At 39.0% G+C, this 22,982-nt stretch overlaps 1 protein-coding gene across 1 annotated transcript in view; it reads right to left on the bottom strand.

The window, feature by feature from the left end:
* The window catches only part of LOC308702146 (uncharacterized protein), a 100,167-nt gene that overhangs the window by 54,808 nt on the left and 22,377 nt on the right, over positions 1 to 22,982 (bottom strand). Inside the window, exons 5-8 of the mRNA XM_081384813.1 lie at positions 22,643 to 22,750; positions 3,386 to 3,470; positions 2,893 to 3,088; positions 868 to 2,803 (exon numbers count right to left, since the gene is read on the bottom strand). Of these exons, the coding sequence (XP_081240939.1) occupies positions 868 to 2,803; positions 2,893 to 3,088; positions 3,386 to 3,470; positions 22,643 to 22,750 (2,325 nt within the window). The remainder of the gene's footprint in view (positions 1 to 867; positions 2,804 to 2,892; positions 3,089 to 3,385; positions 3,471 to 22,642; positions 22,751 to 22,982) is intronic.

Below are 22,982 nucleotides of genomic sequence, written 5' to 3'. Positions count from 1 at the left end.
TTAATGAGTCTGTAGAGGTTGAAAATCAAAAGAAGAAAAACAAAGATAAAATGAACAAACGATTTTTGAAGCAGCCACAGCATTTTAATCACTAAACTGACTGGACATTGTAAAACGCTCAACATAAAAAAAACAAAGCTATATATTTAACTACAGTGATATTAAGAGATCAAATTCAGAATACTCCCTAATAATGATGCATACTATATAGATGCAAGCAGAATACAACCTCGACACACTGTATGTATGTCAATATGATATGCAGAATTTAATTGTAATGACGTTGTGTTTCTTCCTCTACAATTGACACAATTGTGCTTAAAACTAGTTTACAAATTTTTTACTATCTTAATAATCAATAATGGTTATAGTTAACCATAAAAATTGTAAATGAATATGGTTAAATAACATTAGTAGTGTAGAACACAGACTCTTTATAATAGTTGTGATTTTGCTGTTTTATTTTGCACTGGCATTCATAGGGTTAATTCATAGGGTTTCAAAGCCTGGACGAGGAACTAGAGAGTGAGTTAGGCTGGTGCGCCTGTGATACATTTGTTCCGCGTTGTGATAGTCTGTCTTTCTTCAGTCATTACAGTATACTTATATCTGGTATATGATTAACCATTTCTTATAGAGGTTTATGATAAATGTATTTTTAGTCATAAAATCATGTCTTCAACCAAGCTCCTGGAGGCCCATTGTCCTGCAGAGTTTAGCTCCAACCTTAATTATCACATCTGAACCAAATAATCAAGCTCTTCAGGATTACTTGAAAATCACAAGATGAAGCAGGTTAGATATAAACTTTGTAGGGCAGTGGGCCTTCAGGAGCCGGGTTGAAGACCTCTGCTTTAAATTACTTACAGAGCTCTTTTGGAGATTTTCACAACTTCCAATAGTCTAAATAGACATTCGTCTGATTTCTTGAATTTCTGAAGCTCAAACTCCTCCATCTCCTCCTCTAATGTCAACAACACAAAGGCCAAAGCAGACCACTGGGCAGGTGAAAGGTCACCAGATGAGAGACTTCCTTTGTTAAGTTGAGTCTGAATCTCTTTCACCAGACTTTGATCATTCAGTTCAGTCAGACAGTAGAACAGATTGATGGATCTTTCTGGAGACAGATTATCTTTAAGTTTCTGCTTGATGTACTGAACTATCTCCTTTTTGCTCTGGTCATTGTCTTCTTGCTGTGTCAACAGTCCTCGTAAGAGTCGCCGATTGGACTGGAGAGACAGACCGAGGAGGAAGCGAAGGAAAAGGTCCAGGTGTCCAGTTTCACTCTCGAGTGCCTTGTCCACTGCAGTCTTGAGCAAATCAATCATGGCTTCATTTTTGTTTTCCTCTTCAGCAAACTCTTGAATAAACACACTTTTCTTGTTGATGTATAAAATCAGATATGAATAAAGGGTCTTGAGCAAATCAAACAATGTTTTAATGTTGTTTTCCTCTTCTGCAGACTCTTGATTAAACACACTCTTCTTGTTGATGTCTAGAAACAGATGTGCATAAAGGCCTGCAATAAACTCTTGAATGCTCAAGTGAACAAAGCAGTATGTGGTACCAACAGTGATCCCTTTTTCCTCCTTAAATATCTGGGTACACATGCCTGAGTACACTGATGCTTTATAGACGTCAATACCACAGGCTTCAAGGTCTGTGTCATAGAAGATCAGGTTGTTCCTTTCCAGCTGATGAAATGCCAGTTTCCCCAATGAAAGGATGGCGTCTTTATCCCAAGAAACATCTGGTGTGTATTCTCCATCATACTTCCGGCTGCTCTGCTGGATCTGAAAGCGGAGAAAGTGTGTGTACATTTGTGTCAGAGTCTTGGGAGTGTCTTCAGTATTTGATTCCTGCAGTGTTTTAGAGGCTTCATCAGCCTGATTGATTTTTACATCATTATTTATTTTCTCCACTAAAATGTTTTGGAGAACAGTGGCTGAAATCCAGCAGAAGACTGGGATGTGGCACATGATAAAGAGACTCTTTGATTGTTTAACATGATCAATAATTTCATTGGCCTGATTCTCATCTGTGAATCTTCTTTTGAAGTACTCTTCCTTTTGTGCGTCATTGAATCCTCTTATCTCTGTCAGCCGGTCGATACATTCAGGAGGAATCTTACTGGCAGCTGCTGGTCTGGTGGTGATCCAGATGAGAGCAGAAGGAAACAGATTTCCCTTGATGAGGTTTGTCAGAAGAACATCCAGAGAGGCTGGTGACGATACATCACGCCACGTCTCATTACCATCAAAGTTTAGAGGAAGACGACATTCATCCAATCCATCAAGGATGAACAGGACTTTGAATCGATTCCTTCTTGTAAGGTTCAGTCCTTTTGTCTCTGGGAAGCATTGAGTTATAAGACCCATTAAACTTTGTTTTTCTTTCTTCTTTAAGTTCATCTCTCTGAATGGAAGAGGAAATATGAAGTTGATATCTTGATTTTCTTTTCCTTCAGCCCAATCCAGAACAAACTTTTGCACAGAGACTGATTTCCCGATGCCAGCAACTCCTTTTGTCAGTACAGTTCTGATCTCCTTGTCTTGTTCAGGTGCTTCAAACAATTTTTTGCACTCAACCTGTATATCTCGTGATTCTTGATGCCTGGAAGCAACTTCAATCTGTCTGACCTCATGTTCAGTATTGACCTGTTCACTACAACCCTGAGTGATATAGAGATCTGTGTAGATGTTATTCAGAAGTGTGGAGTCACCCTGCTTTGTAATTCCTTCAAACACACATTGATACTTATTCTTTAGGCTACATTTTAGCTGATGAATGAAGAACAGCTCATCTAAACACAGGAAGAAATACAGATAGTTATAGTTTTAATTTTCTCTCCAACATAAGTGTTAATCTGACAGATGGTCATGAGTCTCTTACCTTCTAGAGTATCGGCAGCTTCATCTTGCTTCATCTCTCTCAGGTAGTGTAGTGTGAGATCAAGAGCTGCTTCTTTAATACTGCATCTGTTCTCATTAAAGTCCTTCACTAAGCATCCTATGTCATCTTTTTGTAATATTTTCTTAAACTTTTCCAGCTCATTTTTCAAATAGGTGATTATTTTGCTCTCAAGATTCTACAAAGCAAAACAAATAATAATAAAATAAACAACAACAACAACAACAACAATAAATAAAAGTTAAACAAATCAGTTAAAATTAAAAATAAATAAATCATTAGCTGTCATTATTATGCAGTTTTTATTATGAATTATTAAGCTGTCGTTATATAAAAGAAAATCACATTTTCATTCGTATTTTCTTTAAAATGAAAAGTAAATGGTCAAAAATAATTAGAAATGAAAATAATGATAATTAATCCATTTGTTTTATAATTATTACATATTTATGAAAATTTAAGAAAGTTTTCTTACCTGGAATATCCACGGGAGATTGTCTGTGAAATTCTTGTGTTTCCTGTTAGTCTGGGAATCTGAATCTAATGTTTCATATTGAAGCCTGTTAGTGAATAAAATAAATCAAAATACGGCATTTCCAGGAAAAATATTACCAGAATGTCCAGTAAATATTTTAAGCAAAGACAAAAAAATACTCTGGTAAATATTAGAACTGTACAGCTTTAAGATAATTATTCATCAATACACTTTCTAAGGCCGGTGAGTGACACACTGGATGCGTGGCGTGTCCGTTTTTATTTCGGCTCCCATGTTAACAGGTTAGAGCTTGCGTGACACGCATCTCAGTCGTTACTCGAGCCACGCGGAAAACACGTGCATGCTAGAAATAGAACCGACGCCTATTTTTCATGCGACACGCAAGCGTGTTGGAAGCGTTTCCAGGCAAAATAGAATAGGAAAAGATGTTTATATGTCATTTTGACATGAATACATATTAATACATGTCACTTTGATGTTTGAAAGTGTCTAGGGTTTGACATAAATGCAAATAAATGCAATTAAAAAAAACAAAAACACTTCACTACAGGCGATACTCAAGTCTCATTTGGAAGGTCGTTTAATGTTGCAAATGGTAATTAAATACAGTATAGGCCTAGTTGTGTATTTGTCCCTCTCATGACTGGATAGATGGATTTATTCATGTTTGGTTCGGTTGCATGATCTTTTTTGGTAAACACTTTAATAAAACAATTTTTGGTAAACACTTTAATGTGTGTTCCTGTCTTTTCATTGTGGCAAAGTTTTAATTCCAATTTTAATTCCAATTAATCTCATCTGACTCCATTTTATCACAACATCCAATTTAGGTTAGAATGCCAATTGGTTATTATTCTATTTAACACTTTCCTTTATATTTTACCCATTCATTTTAGGAATCTATGTCGTTTTGAGGTCCTCATGCCAGTCGTTTAACGTGGGTCTCACGATCACAAATACATCAGTTTTGGTCACTAAACAGAGGTGATTGGCTAATATCTTATTTCACCGCTGGAAAGATTAATGTGTATTTAAATTGGGTCATTTATGTAGTAGAAATGTGAAATTATTTTAGACGTTGACTGAGAAAAGCCAGAAAATGTATTTTTTGCTCATGTGGATGAAAGACAACTCCCAGAATGCACTTGCTTCGCTGCCCTACGAGGCCACTCCCAAGCCGCGCCAACCAGTTACAGTATCGGCGGTACAATACCGGTTACAGAGGGCAGTATCGAAAGAAATTATACAACTAGGCTACTAGTTGACTCGAAACTGAAAAGACGCAGTTTATCGTGAACCTATCGTGACCCCAGCTCAAGTCTGCCCGAGCTCTTTGCACACATCCGGCCGGGATTTCAAGATCAGCCAAAATGTCCGGGATTCGGCTTTTGCGTTCCACAGTCGCCATTCATTATGTTTACATTATTTGACACTGGCACATACATGCCAGCTTTGCAGGTCATGCATTCTGCTTCACATGGACACACACGCTTGAAAAAAAGATGGCTGACACTATTTGTACATTCTGTAAATGGGATCCCATCCCCTATAGGTGAGTTGAAAACATGCGGAACTAGCTCCTACTACTGGCTGTAGTTTTTTAGCCTGACTACGTCAGACTTCGTACTTCCGCTCAATTTCATTTCGCTTCTGTACTCAGTCTGAGACAGCGTCATAGCTTTCTGTTTTCCTCCGGCCTGAAAACAGCCGGCCAATCAACGAACAGAGGGCGGGCTGAGAGCCGTGACGTAGACGCTGATTGTACCGTGGATGCGTAGATTTACTTCACCTAATCTGCAAAAGTCGTTCACAGCCATGTTCACTCCGGTATTTCGCTGGAATGGTTTTGTTTTCGCATCATACATGTGTTTCTTGTGCATTTGTAAATCCCCCCATGCAGCTGAGTGGACTCCACCCACCACTTACTCAAGCCAATCAGATAGCGGCCACATTGAGCTGGCCAATTGTAGCACATTCTCGCTACAACCAATCAAGTTTGGCTTTACACTCAGAGTGATCTTGCTCTGAAATAACTTTGCTCATTCATCATTCATCTTCATTTGCTCAAATAGGAAGTGTACTTGTAAGGCCCATAACATTGTTACAGCAAAATATGTTTAAAATTTGGAAGCATCACATTATTCAAGATAAAACAGAAAAGCATCAATAAGTAGCTGACAAATGAATAACTGGGTTCAACCTTGTGATAAATACATGAGTTTATGTGACGTGAAACATACTGTCACACAACATGCAGCCAACAGCTTTTCCCACTTCTTCAGTCAAGGAGTTTTGTCGCATATGATCAGCTCCGTGGATCTAATAATCTATAGAGCATTATAAATAGTATTTTAAATCGCAGTACATTGCGGGTGGTCATATGTGTTATGACGGTGCAAGGAGATGAACCCAAATGCAGACAGTATGCAAGTGAACTACGTTTATTACAAAAAACAGGGAAAACAAAACCCACGAGGGGGCAAAACAAGACAGGATTGACTGTACAAGACTAACAAGACTAGACTAAGGCTACGTTCACACTGCAGGGCTTAATGCTCAATTCCGATTTTTTGAAAAAATTCGATTTTTTTGCAAGGCCGTTCACATTTCCAATTAAATGCGACCTTTTGTGATCTCCTGTGTGAACGTGAAATGACCCAGAAGTGACCCGCATGCGCAGAAGAGTACTCAACGGTCAACGACGTCACTTGTTGTTTGCGGAAGTAGCTAAACTTTAACCAGAGCCCGTCTCTGCTTTAACTAACTGTATTTCTCTCACTCACACACACACACACGAGCGCACGCAGCGACCGTTACACGAGAGCCAGACAGCAGCCGCTGACCTATCTAATATCAGATTCAGCACAAATAAGTTAACATAACGTATATATAATGGCCGTGGGCTTTTTTTTTTTTTTTTTTTTAATTAACGGGCTCGTCGAGGTCGACCCGTTCGGCAGATTTACCTCAGCTCGACGAATATGCAGTCCGTTTTCAAACCGACGACTAACTTCAATGCAGAATTATGACGTTTTTCGCGTATCAATGACGTGCGGGTCGGATACATGCGACCTGGCCGTTCACACTGAAGTCGCATTTCAAAAGATCGGATATGTATCGGATTTGGGACCACATACCCAAGTGGCCTGGGTCGCATTTGAAAAGATCGGATCTGTGTCGTTCAGACTGTCATGAAAAGATCAGATACAGGTCGCATAGGGGCAAAAAAATCGGAATTGGGTCGTTTCAGCCTGCAGTGTGAACGTAGCCTAAGACTCAGACAGATAACTAAACAATAAACTAACAGCTAAGACAGGAACAAACACTTCTTTCTAGACAAGACTTTCAACAGGTACTCACGGTAGGTTTCACATTGATTAACAATGAACCAGCACAGGACAGCAAACACAAGGGGATTAAATAGGGAGAAACTAATGAGGGAAACAGGTGACACAGGTGAAGCAATAATGACAAAACGAGGATAACAAGGGGGGCGGAGCAAGGAACGAGACAACGCAAGCACACAGCCCAAACAAATGGCCATTTGCTTACACATAAAACATGGGTCTGCCATGATCCTGCCTCAAGACCAGGGAAAACCAAAGACTAGATGGCAGGATCATGACAATATGGGCTCATATTTGGTATTCTGCATGACATTTATTTATGTCCTATAGCTATTTGTCACCACGATTGTGCGTTAAAAGGCAAAATCAAATGTTCTATAATATCGTGTCTACCCCGTGCAAGGCTATCTACACTGGGCAAAGTGAATGTGCAAATCATTTGTCTTCGTGTAATTGTGTGTAGTAGCCGCAACTTCAGAAGAAGAACAGGCATCCGTTTACTATCAATGAATCATCGTGTCGCGCTGTACTGCATCCAGGGTAGACAGTATCACGAAATATACATTTTTCAAGTAGCCAGCACTAGTCAATATAAGTACGATTATACAGTTCATATCTGCAGCTAAGAAAACAGACGTCACATAGGGAAAAATGTGTTAACATATCAAACATGCTGGGTTTACATTATTTGAAACTGCTACGGCAGCAGTGAAAAAGATAATGGCACACTATTTGCTTTTGACACGCTGTGTCGCGTCTCTTGCCGGTGTAGAGAGGGTGTTACTGATAATGATGCTCGGGATCTGTGATGATCATAATTACCTGAGTTTATCCTAATGGAAATATAAAGAAACCTTAAACTCCAACAATCTTTTGAAAACAGAGCTTATTAACCACACAAACAGTTCAGCTCAATTTGAACGAAGCACGCAAATATTATTTCTGCTCCTTTCAAGGGTTAAATAATCAATTAAGCCAACGTGATTTATTGTAGCGAGAACATGATACAATTGGCCAGCTCAATGTGGCCGTTATCTGATTGGCTTGAGTAAACAGTGGGTGGAGTGTACTTATTTGTGGATTTGTCTGTACATCGATGCTAGAAGTGTTTCAAAATCCACAGATGCGTGAGGGGATTTACAAATGCACAAGAAGCTATTCAGAAATGTGTGCAGTGATTTACAAATGCCCATAAATCTAATTATTTTAATTATTGTAAATCATTCACAAATAAATGCCAGGCAGAGTTGTGTTTGTAAAATAATAAAACATTTGTAAATATTTTTTTATTTGTAAATCTCATTTTATTTATTTGTGAATTTTATAAATTTGTGTTAAACTCTTTACATTTATTTGTGAATCTAAATGTATTTATTTAGAATAATGCAACAATTCTTACCCCATAATCAATTTTTTTATATGGCCAGGAAAAGGCCATATACTGTATATGGCATTGATTTAAGTATCATAAACATATTAATTGGATTAAATTGGTCATGCTCAGTGGCGGCTCCAGGATTTGTTTATTGGGGGTGCTAAGGCAGGGCTTAAAGGGATGGTTTGGAAGTAACCTTTGCACTTAATTTTGCCACGGGGTACGCGCAATACGTGTCTACACATGTTAACACGGACAGTGCATGCTGACGCGGTCAAATTTCACACGTTTCGTTTTAAGAGAATTGGCACAGTTCGCCTTCCATACACTACAGACGTGTGACACTAACTTTACAACCACAATAAATGTATATCTTACACTCATGTTTTTTTCTAGCTTTATATCTTTCTTATCAATTTGAAAGTGTTTCTTAACGCGCACAACGCCCACATTTTAATCCTTTTGTTTATTGTAGCCTTGTTTTACTGATATCTTAAGTGCTAGAGTTTAAATTAAGTAAATTCTATGTTCCATATTATAAAAAATAATTTATTTATATGGGTTATTAAATGTGTTTGTTTTAAGGTATTGGCCTATCATTTTCAAAAGTACTTACACAGCATAGGTTATATTTATAACTGAACACACACACACACACACACAACTTTATTCACTTTCACATAATAATGTTTTTGTTATTTGGTGTTAAACCCAAAACCTTTTATTATCATATTTTTTTGTCAGAGCTGTTGTGTAAACAAATTAAAATAAAAGCCAAATAAGACAGCAGATTAAACTATGTCCTCAGAACAAGAGTAAAGTGTCTGTTTTATCAGTAAAAGCCAATAGCCAACTGGATAGAAATAAACTTCTTAAAATTAATTTTCACTTTGTGAATCACAAGTGGTGATAAATGTTTTTAAAGTCTATAAACTGTAACTATTTTAAACACAAATGGAGACACGAGTTCTGCTATGACCCTATAGTTTGTTTGTGCTGTGTCGATTCTGTGAGGCATGTAATTTTTTCTCTCTCTCTCTCTCTCTCTCTCTCTCTCTCTCTCTCTCTCTCTCTCTCTCTCTCTCAATTTCAATTCAATTCAAAATTGCTTTATTGGCATGACTGTACATGTTACAATATTGCCAAAGCTTGGAACACATAGAATAATTATAAAGTATAAAATTATAAAGTACAAAATAATAAAATATCATAATATAACTTAAATCTAAATGCACAACTTAAATTAATTGTACAAATTAACAGTGTAACAAATAATATCTGTGAACATTTTACACCACAGTGTTTTAATATATACACACACACACGTCACTGAAGGTCACTGTGGTGGACAGTAGGGAAACACACTGAGGTCAGACACACACATCACACACACACATTCACCTGCTGTCTCTCAGGCTGTGGCACACACACACGTATCTGGCAGCGAGTGCTGCTGTCTGGCCCTCTCCTAGCAGGATCTTTAACTGATCTACTTCAGTCATGGCTGTAAAGTTCTGTATTAAGTTAGTGAGTTTGCTGAAGTAGAGTTCTCTGACTGAACTGTATTTGTGACAGTGAAGGAGGAAGTGCGTCTCTGTCTCGATCTCTCCTGTGCTACAGTGAACACACACCCTCTGCTCTCGGGGTAACCAGCTCTTCCTGTGTCTGCCGGTCTCGATGGCGAGACTGTGTCCACTCAGCCTGTACCGGCTCAGGATCCGTCTCTGCTTTGTGTCTCTCACACTCTGGAGATATTCTTCCAGTTCATAATTTGATTTCAGATTTCGATAGAATTGTAATTTACTTTGTGTTTTAGTTTCCTGATCCCAATGTTCCAGATATGTATTTTTAGAGTGTTTGGTAATTTGGTTTATTCTAATGTTAGTGTGAGAAGCAGTGCTGGTCTGAGACTGGTTAGAGTTAGTAGGGTTAGTCTGGTTAGTGAGTCTCAGAACCAGCTGACTGAGGAGACTCTTTTCGGGGTTCAGTTCTTGGGCTTGTAGTGCTTTAAAATGTAGCGATTCTGTGGGACTTGATTTTAGATGCATCCAGAATTTGAGGGATCTTTTTTGCATATTAATAATCAGTGGGAATCGGCCTAATTCTGCCCTACACGCATTATTGGGTGTTTTCCTTTGTAGTTTTAGAATCGTTTTGCAGAATTCAGTGTGTAGGGCTTCTGTTGGATGCCTGTCCCATCTAGTGTAGCGCTGATCACTGAGTGGACCCCAAACCTCACTTCCATACAGCGCAATGGGCTGAATTACACTATCGAAGATTTTACACCAGATTGGAATCGGTAGTTCAATGTTTTGGAATTTTTTCTTAATTGCGTAGAGAGCTCTTCGAGCTTTATCTTTGAGAGCATTCACTGCCACACTGAAACTCCCCGATGCAGTGATGACCAGGCCGAGGTAAGTGTACTGCATCGTGTGCTCTAGGGCGGTGCTGCCTAGGCTGAACTGGTATCTGTGTTCCTGACATCTGGGCTTCTTCTGAAAGACCATAATGTTGGTCTTGGTGAGGTTGACTGCCAGGGCCCAGTTCTGGCAGTAGTTCTCCAGCAGGTCCAGGTGCTGCTGTAGTCCCTGTGCAGTGGGTGACAGCAGCACCAGGTCGTCTGCGTACAGCAAGAGCTTGATGCTCCTGTCCTGTAGAGTGAGTCCAGGGCCCGTAGACTGCTCCAGCTGCACCGCTAGTTCATTAATGTAGATGTTGAACAGCGTTGGACTCAGCCCACAGCCCTGCCGCACTCCTCTTTTCTGGGTGAAGAATTCTGTGTGTTTGTTGCCAATTCGTATTGCACATTTGTTGTTCGAATACATTGATTTTATAGTGTCATAAACTTTACCCCCTACACCACTTTGTAAAAGTTTGTAATATAATCCGTTGTGCCAAATAGAATCAAATGCTTTTTTGAAATCGACAAAGCATGCAAATATTTTTCCGTTTTTGGTCTGTTTTACGTGTTTATTGATTAGGGTGTGTAGGGTGTAAATGTGGTCAGTAGTTCTGTGATTTGGAACGAAGCCAATCTGACTCGAGCTCAGGACATTGTGTTCGTTAAGGAAGCTTACAATTCTGTTGTTTAAAATACTGCTAAATAACTTCCCCAGATTACTGCTCACACAAATGCCTCTGAAATTATTAGGGTCCAATTTATCTCCACTCTTATGAATTGGGGTAATAAGTCCTTGGCTCCAGATGTCAGGAAAACAGCCTGAACTAAGTACAATGTTGAACAGTTTGAGCACGGCCGCCTGCAGCTCAGGTGTGCTGTGTTTCAGCATCTCTCCTAGAATGCTGTCAGGACCACAAGATTTCTTTCCTTTCTGGCTTTTGAGTTTGTTTGTCAATTCTTCGTGTGTAATTGGGAAGTCAAGTGGATTTTGATTATTTTTAATTGTCTCTTCAAGAGTTTGTAGATTTTGTTTGATCAGATTATAATTATCATTAAGTTGGTTTGATGGGATTTCTTTATACAAGTTTTCAAAATGATTTGTCCAGATTTCTCCATCTTGTATTGGCAGGTCTTGTGGTTTCGTTGTGCTCAGATTGTTCCACATATCCCAGAACTGATTCTGATTTATTGAATGTTCTAATTCTTCTATGCTTTTGGTCAGATGGTGTTGCTTTTTCACTCTAATTGTGTCTTTATATATTTTTAGTTTAGAAAAGTATTCAGTTCTATTGTCAGTGTTGTTTGGTTCTTTATGTTTCAGATTTGATAATTTTCTAAGTTGTTTTCTTAATGTTTTGCATTCTGAGTCAAACCATTTTTCATCTTTTGGAGTATTTTTAGTGTATTTTTTGCCTTTCTTTTTCAATTCACTTTTATGTGCTGCTTTTTTAAATATGTAATTTATTTCATTTGTAGCCGAATTAACACCATCTTTAGTTGTTTCGAATTTCTTATTAATAAATGTATTTATTAACTGTTTTAGTTCTTCAGAGCTGAGGGCTTGCACAAATTTGTCTGCGCTGTCTGGAGCCCATCTGTACCTCTGCTGGACTGGATACATTTGGCAGGTTTCCGGCCTGTTTTGTTCTGGTGTGTGATGTGTTTTGATATAGATGTTAGTTTGGTTATCGTCAGAAAGCGGAGTTTGCTGTTTGACAGTGAATGCATTGAAGGAGGAAGGGTCCATGTCAGTGATGGCATAGTCAACTACACTAGCTCCAAGACCTGAGCAACACGTGAACCTCCCTAAAGAGTCCCCTCTGATCCGGCTGTTCAGTATGTACAGGCCTGAGGCTCGGCAGAGCTGCACCAACTCTCTACCGCTTTTATTCACAGTTTGATCAAGGTTGTTTCTCGGTGGAAGTTTTCTTGTGAGACTCGGGGGGGTTTTGGCCAAAGACATATTCATTGCCCTTTGGATCTATGACATCAGGTTCAGATCCAGTTCTGGCATTAAAGTCTCCACACAGCAGCACGTTTCCCTGGGCCTGGAAACGGCTGATTTCTGTGTGGATGTTGTTATTCCTCATCATAAGATGTGTGGACTCGAGTCATGTGACTTGGACTCGAGTCAGACTCGAGTCATGAATTTGATGACTTCAGACTCGACTCGACAAAATGTACAAAGACTTGCAACTCGACTTGGACTTTAACATCAATGACTCGTGACTTCACTTGGACTTGCGCCTTTTGACTCGAGAAGACTTGCTACTTCCCATGAAAACTGGGGAAAAAATGTTCACACGGCCGCGCTGCTCTCAGTTTATCTGCATCTGTGAAAAAATGTGCACCACCTGTATGCATGCGCGCTGCCTGCACGACATCCATTCACTGTAGTCCCACGTTGTTTTGATTCGACAGCATGTAAGCAGGCACATTGCAAGATAACCAATGAAGCGCAACAAGCAACAACGCATGCTACGAATTTGAATGAATGCTAAGCACCTTATTGGATGTACCATAACGTAACTCTCACGCATTCACCGTGAAACACACGCAATTGACACTTTTCACACGCTCTCTCGCCACACATCCATTTTCTCACGCACAGAAAAATCGCGAAGCAAAGAGGACACGGAGACCGACAGACTAGACAGAGCACGAGCAGCAGGTTACTTATTATATAAAAAAAACTCTGCTCTCAGATTCTGTCACTTTTATTACGAAATTCAGACTATAAATACCGTTTTGGCGCTTGTAAATGTGACACGACAGATCCCTAGCGGCACGTGTACCGATCATCTCTAGTAAATAACGTTAAATACGAATGAACACTGTTGAAAGATACAGTACAACTTACCGAAATGTATATTCCTCATACATAATATCGACCCATCAATCAAAGGGGTCAATAAAACAGTTGGAGAACAATTATGTCACATAACATTTACCTCAGGAAAGCCATTTAATGACCATAATATAGGCACCTTAGTTGGCTAGAAAAAAAGAGCTATAGAGAGTATTTTGCAAAATATGTGTACTATATTGCATGTTTATTATATTTTTACTTATATCATTAAATAGAGTTGTTATTATAATTTAAAAAAGCATTATATTTAATTTGTGTTATTTTTAACCTTAAATAATACTGCCAGCTGATAGGGCTCTCTGTATGTACAGCATTAGGTGAGTTGTTTTTTTCTTGAAAAAAAGTAATGCCTATCCTGTGTAGCCTAATATTTATCCAAATGAGTCAATATTAAATCAAATCACAATAATAGAATTGAACTGAAATAAAAAAGCGTAGCTTACCAGAAATTGAACCATGTAAACATTGTAACATGTTGTCACTAAACCTAATAAAATTCAGTTTAGTTACTTAAATGTTTTGACAATCAAAATATACTTATTGTGATGCAAAAATTACATCACAATAATTAATAATTGCATCACAATTGCCCAGTCCCCCAACCCCCCCACCCCCACCACATTGAAGTCAATGGGACCCAGAAACTGCCTGGTTACTGACATTCTTCTAAATATCTTCCTTTCTGTTCAGCAGAAGAAATAAATTCATGTGAATTTTTTTGTGAAAATTAAATTTTCTGTTTTTTACTGTATTTGATTAATGTCATTGTATAAAAAATAAAAAGAGGTTTAAATAAATACAAATCTTACAGACATACATGATTTGTATACATTTTATATCTGTGGTAAGAGGACTTGAAATGACTCGAAACTAAAATGGTAGGACTTCGGACTCGACTTGAGACTTGTTGGCTTTGACTTTTGACTCGACTCGGGACTTGGCTCATCTTTGACTCGACTTGACTTGGGACTCGAGGGCAAAGACTTGAGACTTACTTGTGACTTGCATAACAATGACTTTGTCCCACCTCTGCTCATCATGGTAAGGGGACTCCGCTGGGGGAATGTAGATGGCACAGAGATATGTGTCTGTAGCTGAAATGCCAATTTGGTTTAATTTTAACCAGCAATGAAATTTCCCAACTGTAATGGTGGAAATGTGTTTGGCCAGATCCTCCCTGTACCACACCAGGATTCCTCCTGAGTCTCGTCCACGATGGACTGTACTTATTTTGACTGAGGGCACAATTACTTCATAATAGTCTGAGGGACAGTAGGTGAGCGCATCATTTCGACACCAGGTTTCAGTGAGGATTATGATAACAACATCATCTATATTTTTTAGAAATTCTGGGTCTGTGCTTTTAGAACCAAATGTTGAAGAGTGAAGACCCTGAATATTCCAGCAACTTATTTAAAATGAACGCATTTGTATTCTAAAAGAAAAACCTATTTGGTGAGACAGAGAGAAGATAAGGTGAAGCTACATGTGAAAACATTCATGTGAAACATTTTACATTAGTGCACTTTTTTCTTTTCTTTCTTTACTTTCTCAGTAGAGCACTGTGGGTGTTCTTATCTGTTCAGGAGCTGGTTGCACAGTGTGTGTAGCATCTCGGATCTGGCTCAGCTCGCTGGCAGGCGTGGAGCTGGAGGTGGAGGGTGGAGCGGGGGGCCGGGCTAAAGCTTCAGCGTAGCTCTGTGCTCTCGGATAGAGGGGTTTATCCGGGTGTGGGGGGTTTCTTGATTTCTTCTTGCTAATGGGGACTTGATGTCCAGCAGGTGGATGTGGGGTTGGTGACTGCAGGTTTACAGGTGTGTAGTGAGTCATAGGTGGATGTGGATGTGGATGTGGAGGATGATGTGGGAACCTCGTCCAGTCGACGTCTCTCCTCGCCGGGGTCGGGGGGTTGTGTCTCGGCATGAAGCGGTGAATGGGTCGGTAGTGTTCTGGAGTCGGTAGCAGATGTCTCGGTGATGATGGGGTGCGGCCCAGGGCTGCATCTTTAAGGGTCCTTGCAAAAATGCGCACTGCATCTCTGTGCAGGTGGAGTCCGTCGTACAGGTGCTGGAGGCCGATGTGGTGGTGGTGGACCAGGTGCACGTTTGACAGAGCAGAGCATCTACGGGAGATTTCAGTGTTGATGTTGTGGATGATGTGTGGTGGTGTGTCATGTCGTGGGAGAAGTGTGGAGATAATGATCCGGGATTCTGGGAACTTTTTGCTGGTGATTGCCGCCATTTTTCTGACTGCATCAGCAGTGTTGTTGCGCAGCGAGTGGAGGTCATTGGTCCCGGTGTGGATTATGACGCATGAGGGGTGTCCTGTGAAGTCTCTGATGATCTGCTGGGCGTGGCCAGTTGTGCTGCATCGTTTTGCAGAGACTTTCTGATGTGGGAAGAGTTTCTGTGGGTCCAAGAACTTCCCATTAGAGTCCATGAGGAGGAGAACATCTGGATCAGGTTCTGGAGGGTGGGCGGGGGAGGGTTGTGTTTCTGCAGGGGTCTGTGTGTGTGTGGCAGGCTCGCTGTCTGTGTTTGTGTAGTCTGTAGTAGGAGCTGTACTGTGGTGAAGTGTGTTGTCTTCTGTGTTTTTCTGTAACTGCTCTCTCATCTCTTGCAGCTGTCTGGAGAAGTTCTCTTCTTTTCTCTCGTTGTCTTCCTCTAGCTTGCACATCTGTGCGCGGAGAGTTTGGTTTTCTCTTTGCAGTTCTCTGAGAGCTCTGTGGAGTTCAGTGATGGAGGAGTTGGTGTCTTTCTTCAGCTGCCTGAGCTCATCTTTGAGCTCTTGGATGGAGATGTTCGTGTTGCGTGTGTCTGAGAGTTTGGCTTGAGTGTGTTCTCTGAATTCAGTGAAGTCCAGTTCCAGCAAAGCTAAACTGTCTCTCAGTCGACGGTCTGATGATGAAGGTGAAAGACTCGCTGGGCCTTCCTCCTTAGAGTCTGTGCTGTTTGCGTGAGGCTCGTCTCTCTCCTCCTCTACTCTGGCCTTCAGCAGGGGGAAGAAGGGGGAAGGGCATAATCTTCATTGTATGATTTATAAACACCCACCAGTTTGAAAACGTCTACAATTGGAGACTTCCGGCCGGTCAAGTGCAACATGGCAGCTTAAATCGGAGCTCTTGCCAGTATAGATGCAATAAAACCCCACAAACCAACCAAGACATCGCAATTCAGTAAATATAAAGGTGGGATGAGTGGGGGATCCAAGCGTGAAGGACGACAATCAAGAAGAGTCCGAAACAAAAATGACGAAAACGACGAAATTAATGTAGATTCAGCTCCAGGCGAAGACGCTATGCTAGCAGCTAACAGCATTGCAGGGAGGATTTCTTGGCCTAACTAAGAAAATAGAAGAATTACAACAGGATAAAAAAAACGCAATTCGGTACATTCAAAGAGGAATTCAAGACTGAAATGAAGAGAGAGTTTATGACATTTAAGGAGGAAATCGATAAAAAGCTCTCAGCCAACAACAAGAAACTACGAGATCAAAGAGAGACATTGAAGGACGCTCAAATGCGCATCGGAGATTTGGAAGAGTGGAATACAGAAGCGAAAGAGGCAATGCTTGTTGTCCTGAAAGAGCAAAGACAACTAAAAGAGAAGTTAACAGATTTAGAATCAAGGTCTCACAGGAACAACGTACGGATCTTTGGAGTCCCAGAGAAGTACGGGAAAGATTCTGTCCCTCAGTTCATCGAAAGCCTGTTGCGGAAGGAACTCGAGTTGCCAGCGGAGATAGATCTTGGGATACAGTGCGCACATAGAGCGTTAACGGGCAAACCCATCCAAGGAGCACCGCCACGTTCCATCATCGTAAATTTTCTCAAATTCAGTACGAAAGAGTTGATTCTTCAAAAGGCCTGGAAGAAACGTCTGAAAATTGACGAGAAGCCTGTGTACTTTGAACACGACTATGCTTTCGAGGTGGTTTAAAAGCGTAAAGCGTACGGGAGCATAAAGAAAGTGCTGAAGGATAACGGAATCAAATTCCAAACGCCACTGACGAGGATCAGAATCCACTGGCCAGAGGGTCCCATGACGTACGGCAACCCGGAGGCAGCAGCGAGTGAGTTACGGAGCAGGGGATACGAAGCGATAAAGGCCACGGAGCAGGAGGACGCGCTGGAAAAACATATTCAAGAAGCTTTCCCGTGGGAGAGGACACAGACGGCAGCGGCGCGGAGGGACACCGGCGAAAGAGCGCGGGAGAGACTACAAGAGTTTCGGAGATAGAATAATCACAAATGAGTGGAGGTAACTACTAATGACTGATACAAGTAGAAGTAGCATTGACTGAAATAAGTTTTATATATATATATATATATATATATATATATATATATATATTTTTTTTTTTTTTTTTTTTTTTTATATTTGAAGGATAGCTGGGTGGGTCAGCATCATCTTTTTTATATCCAATAGATAGCCACCAACTACATTAAGAAGCAGCAAACCTCCTTAAACAATTCGTTCTCTGAAAATACTTAACTGGCAAGTAGAAACTTAAAGTTGGACTTGTGTAGAATGGAAGGAAGGCTCGGTAAGGAGTCAACTCCTTCATCTACAGAGGGGCCCTTCCTTTGGAGAAAGAATTACCCCTCCCCTACCAACAGGACCTTAGGGCCAAAAGAAGGCCCCTGCAGTTACCGGCAAAACGTTCTTATGTTCTCTATGGTTATTACAGTTCTTTGTGTTATTGGTGTCAGGTCAACTCAAGCTATTTTTAGAATAGATGCAACTTAACCTTTTGAAATGTGTCTCTCTCAACGTGAATGGGTTAAATAACCCAATAAAAAGGGGAAAGGTTCTTAATAAATTAAAAAAAGAAAAGGCAGACAATTTATCTACAGGAAACTCACCTCTCTGATACAGAACATGAAAAATTGAAAAACTTTGGATTCAGAAATTCTTTTTATAGCTTGTTTAAAGGAGGTAGTAAAAGAGGAGTAGCTATTTTAATTTCTAATAAAATCAAGTTTGAATGTTTGAAGGAATTAAAAGACAAAGATGGCAGATATATACTGCTTAAGGGGAAATTGGAGGAACATATGGTTACATTATTTAACATTTATGCCCCACCTGAATCTGAAAAATCCTTTTATAAAACAGTGTTTGATATTATTACTCAAGAAACGGAAGGGATACTGATTTGTGGAGGCAACTGGAACGTTGTATTGAATAATACTCTGGACTCCAGCAGTACCAAAAGAATAGTAAAACACATCTGACTCGTTACATTAACACAAATTTGGCAGAATTAGGGGTAATTGATGTTTGGAGAGAATGTCATCCACTGGAAAGGGATTATACATTCTATTCGGCCCCACACTCAGTTTACACAAGAATTGATTACTTATTTATGAATGTTGAAGATCGTTTTAGAATCATGGAATGTGGGATAGGAACAGCTGATTTATCAGACCACTGTATTCTATATTTACTTTTAGATCTCAGCAGGAGAATAAAAAATACAACTTGGAGATTGAACGTAGGGATGCTAACGATTCAAAATTAGTGGATAATTTAAAAAAAGAGATAAATACTTATAAGAATGAAAATGATAAAGAAGGTACAAATCCTACAATGTTATGGGATGATATGAAGGCAGTAATGAGGGGTAAATTAATATCCTATGCCTCTTTCATTAAGAAGAAAATACTTTTAGATTTTCAAACTGCCTCGAAAGAATTGGAAAATTTAGAACACCAACACAAAATCAATAAAAACCCAGAAACACTTAAAAAAATAAAATTAGTAAGAAGAAGAATTGATGAAATATTAACAAAAGAAGTAGAAAAGAAAATTTGATATCTAAAACAAACATACTATGAAGGAGGTTCCAAATCAACCAAATCTTTAGCCAGACGATTAAGAAATAAACAACAACTTAATACCATACATAAGATTAGAGATCCCAACACCAAAAATTTAGTTTATACGCCAGAAGAGATTGAGAAAGTGTTTGAAAAATATTATGCAAACCTTTACGCTCAACCTGCAGCAGCAGATGATGCAACAATTAAATCTTTTTTTGGATTCAATAGACCTTCCAAATATAGGAGAATCACAAAATGCTACGATATGTGCATTAATTACGGAAAAGGAATTGGAGAATACAGTAAAAATAATAATAATAATAACAATAATAATAATTTGTTACATTTATATAGCGCTTTTTCGGAGCCCTCAAAGTGCTTACATACTGTAGAATGGGGGAATCTCCTCAACCACCACCAATGTGCAGCATCCACTTGGATGATGCGACGGCAGCCATATTGCGCCAGAACGCCCACCACACACCAGCTTAATGGTGGAGAGGAGACAGTGATGAAGCCAATCAGTATATTGGGATGATTAGGAGGCCATGATGGACAGAGGCCAAGGGGCAAATTTGGCCAGAATGCCGGAGTTACACCCCTACTCTTTTTCGAAGGACATCCTGGGATTTTTTTTAATGACCATAGAGAGTCAGGACCTCGGTTTAACGTCTCATCCAAAGGACGGATGAAATCCAATAAGGCACCGGGAAATGATGGATTCCCTATAGAATGGTACAAGATGTTTAAAAAAAGAGTTGAATCCAATGCTGCTAGCTTCATTTAATCAAACACTTAAAAATGGTGTTCTCCCTCCATCATGGAAAGAAGCCATAATAACTTTTATACATAAAGAGGGTAAGGACAAGGAATTCTGTGGACATTATAGAACTATATCAATACTGAACTGTGATTACAAGATATACACTTCCATTATATCTAACAGATTCCAAACATTCATGTCTGATTTGATAGAGGAAGACCAATCAGGGTTTATCAAAGGGCGACAAACTGCAGACAATATTAGGAGAACCTTGCATATTGTAGAAGAAGTTCAGAGAAGAAAGAAAAGTGCCATTTTGCTAAGCTTAGACGCAGAGAAAGCTTTCGACTGCGTTAGCTGGAGGCATCTTAGCTTGGAAAAACTAGGCTTTAACCCACAATCAGTCGGATGTGTTAAAACATTGTATCAGGAACCAAGAGCTAGAATTAAAATAAATGGCAGCCTCACAAATTGGTTCAAACTGGAAAGATCCACACGGCAAGGGTGTGGATTATCCCCCACCCTTTTTGCAATTTTTATAGAACCTTTGACACAAGCGATAAGACAAGATTAGGAAATAGAAGGAATTAAAATTAGAGACGTTGAACACAAAATTGGGCTATTTGCCGATGATATTTTAATATATTTAAAACAACCAGACAAGTGATTACCACATTTAATGAACCTATTGCAACATTTCGGTTATCTGTCAGGCTATAAATTGAATATAGGGAAAACGCAAGTTCTTCCTCTAAATTTCATCCCATCCACAGAAATGACACAGAAGTATGATTTTAAATGGAATAAGAAATTTATTTAATAATTGGGAATAAATATTCCAAGTAACCTTTCTAAATTGTATAAAATCAATTATGAAGCCTTAAATCAAAAACTTTATAAAGACATGGAAAGGTGGGGCGTCTTATTGTTAGACCTATGTCAGAGAATTGAATTATTTGGAACGGGGCTAAACCAAGAATCAAGTACTCAACACTTCAACTACCAAAGAAAGAGGGAGGATTGGCGCTGCCAAACTTTGAAGAATATTTTATCGCCGCACAACTCAAACATATGATTAACTGGTGTATTCCGGATTTTACAGCAAATTGGAAACAAACAGAGTTGGACACTGATGAGTACCAAGTATGGGCCATGATTGCCAGTAAAAAGATGCTCAAAGAAAATGAAAACAAGTTAGATTCAATAACCAAATTCACCTTAGAGGTCTGGTTCAAATTAGTAAATATGTAAATAGTAAATAGGTATAATATGGAGAAGGAGATAAAGATATTTAGCTGATTGGCGTACGATTCAAATTTTAAACCAGGAGTTTTGAATTCTAAATTTAAAAACTGGGCTAATAAAGGTTTGAACATACTAAGTAATTTTATCAAAAATAGGGAAATTATAAGCTTTCAGAATTTAAGGCAGAAATTTGATTTGGAACATCAAGATTTCTATATGTATCTTCAGGTTAGAGACCATTATCAAATGGAGATAAGGCCAGACCTCCCGGGTAAAATAAATGTTATAAATTAAATTTTGGGGTGTGCTTATAGAAACAAAGGAGAAAAGTTGATATCTAAACTGTATCAGGGATTGGTATCCAACAGAATAACTTCAACACTTTATATTAGAGATAAATGGAAAAAATTATTATTATTAGAAATATGTGATGACGAATGGTATGACATATGTGAAACACAACTATCCACATCTAGTTCTAGAAATTGGAAAATATTTTGTTGGAAAAATGTGGTAAGATTTTTTATAACACCAAAGATCAAGAGGGCTACCTCATCAATATGTCAGCCCTGCTGGAGGATGTGCGGTGAACTGAATGTGGGTCATGCACATATTTTCTGGCAGTGCACAAAAATATCCTAATACTGGGATAGTATCTGGGATGAATCATGGAAAATACTTGGATATAAACTACCAAAGACATGCTTAGTACTGTACTTCGGAAGTCTACCAGAAAAGAAAATACAAAAGTAAGACAAATACTTAATTAAAATCCTTCTGGCAGCATCAAAAAAGGCCATTACACGAAAATGGTGTAAAGAGGACCCCCCAACCCTGAAAAACTAGAGACATTGTGGAGGAAATTCACAACATGGAAAGACTAACATATATATTAAGACTACAGAAAGAAATGTGCGAATAGTGATGGAAAAAATTGACTTTATACACAAACTTGATTCACTATGACCACTGACACTGTGTTGTTAATGTTATTTTTGCTGTTGTAAAATTGAAAAAATCATTAATAAACCTTAAGTGAAAAAAATAAATAAAGAAAACACCCACAATTTAGAAACGCCCACTTTTGTTCTGCAGAGACCCCATCCTCATCCATTGAGCTGAATTGATACAGATCACTTAACGGAGAGTGAAACTGCTTATTACATTTACATTTAAAATCACATGCTTATTAGCAAAACAATGAATTTGAGTTTGAGAATGAATGAAACTCTCAAACACTCAGTCAGTGTTCAGCGAGTGAAAACATATCTATTTTAAACTAATGCTTAGCCTCTAACACACACAGGTGAGTAAAATCTAAAAATGGCTAATGAGTGTGAAACAGCTTACCGGACATCTCACCACAGTGGAGAAATTAGCTAGCACAATGCTAAAATGTAAAGCACAAGAAATACCTTTTGGTAGATGATGGTGTTTTCTCACTGAAGTTTGGTTGGCCATGACCTTTTGAATGGTCACTCTTCACAGACACAGAGCTGGACACATGTGAATCAGATCTTTCACTAATGATGCAAGGATCAGAGAGGAAAATAAATTACTACAGGAGGTTTTGGTGGCCTTATCTTTCTCTGGTGAATCATGTATGCCCCACAGTGTCTTCCTGTGTAATTGTGCTACTGGAAATAAGCTCCAGACTGAATTGAAACAGACATTTCCTTCTTGATTTGTTTTATTCAGTCAAGTTGCCTTACATACACCAAAGTGGAGAAATTAGCTAGCACAATGCTAAAATGT

This window comes from Scardinius erythrophthalmus (genome assembly GCF_964197995.2).
Source record: "Scardinius erythrophthalmus genome assembly, chromosome: 14".
Taxonomy (NCBI): domain Eukaryota; kingdom Metazoa; phylum Chordata; class Actinopteri; order Cypriniformes; family Leuciscidae; genus Scardinius; species Scardinius erythrophthalmus.
Note: the sequence above shows the minus strand (reverse complement) of the source record. Positions and strands in the feature narration are given on the sequence as shown.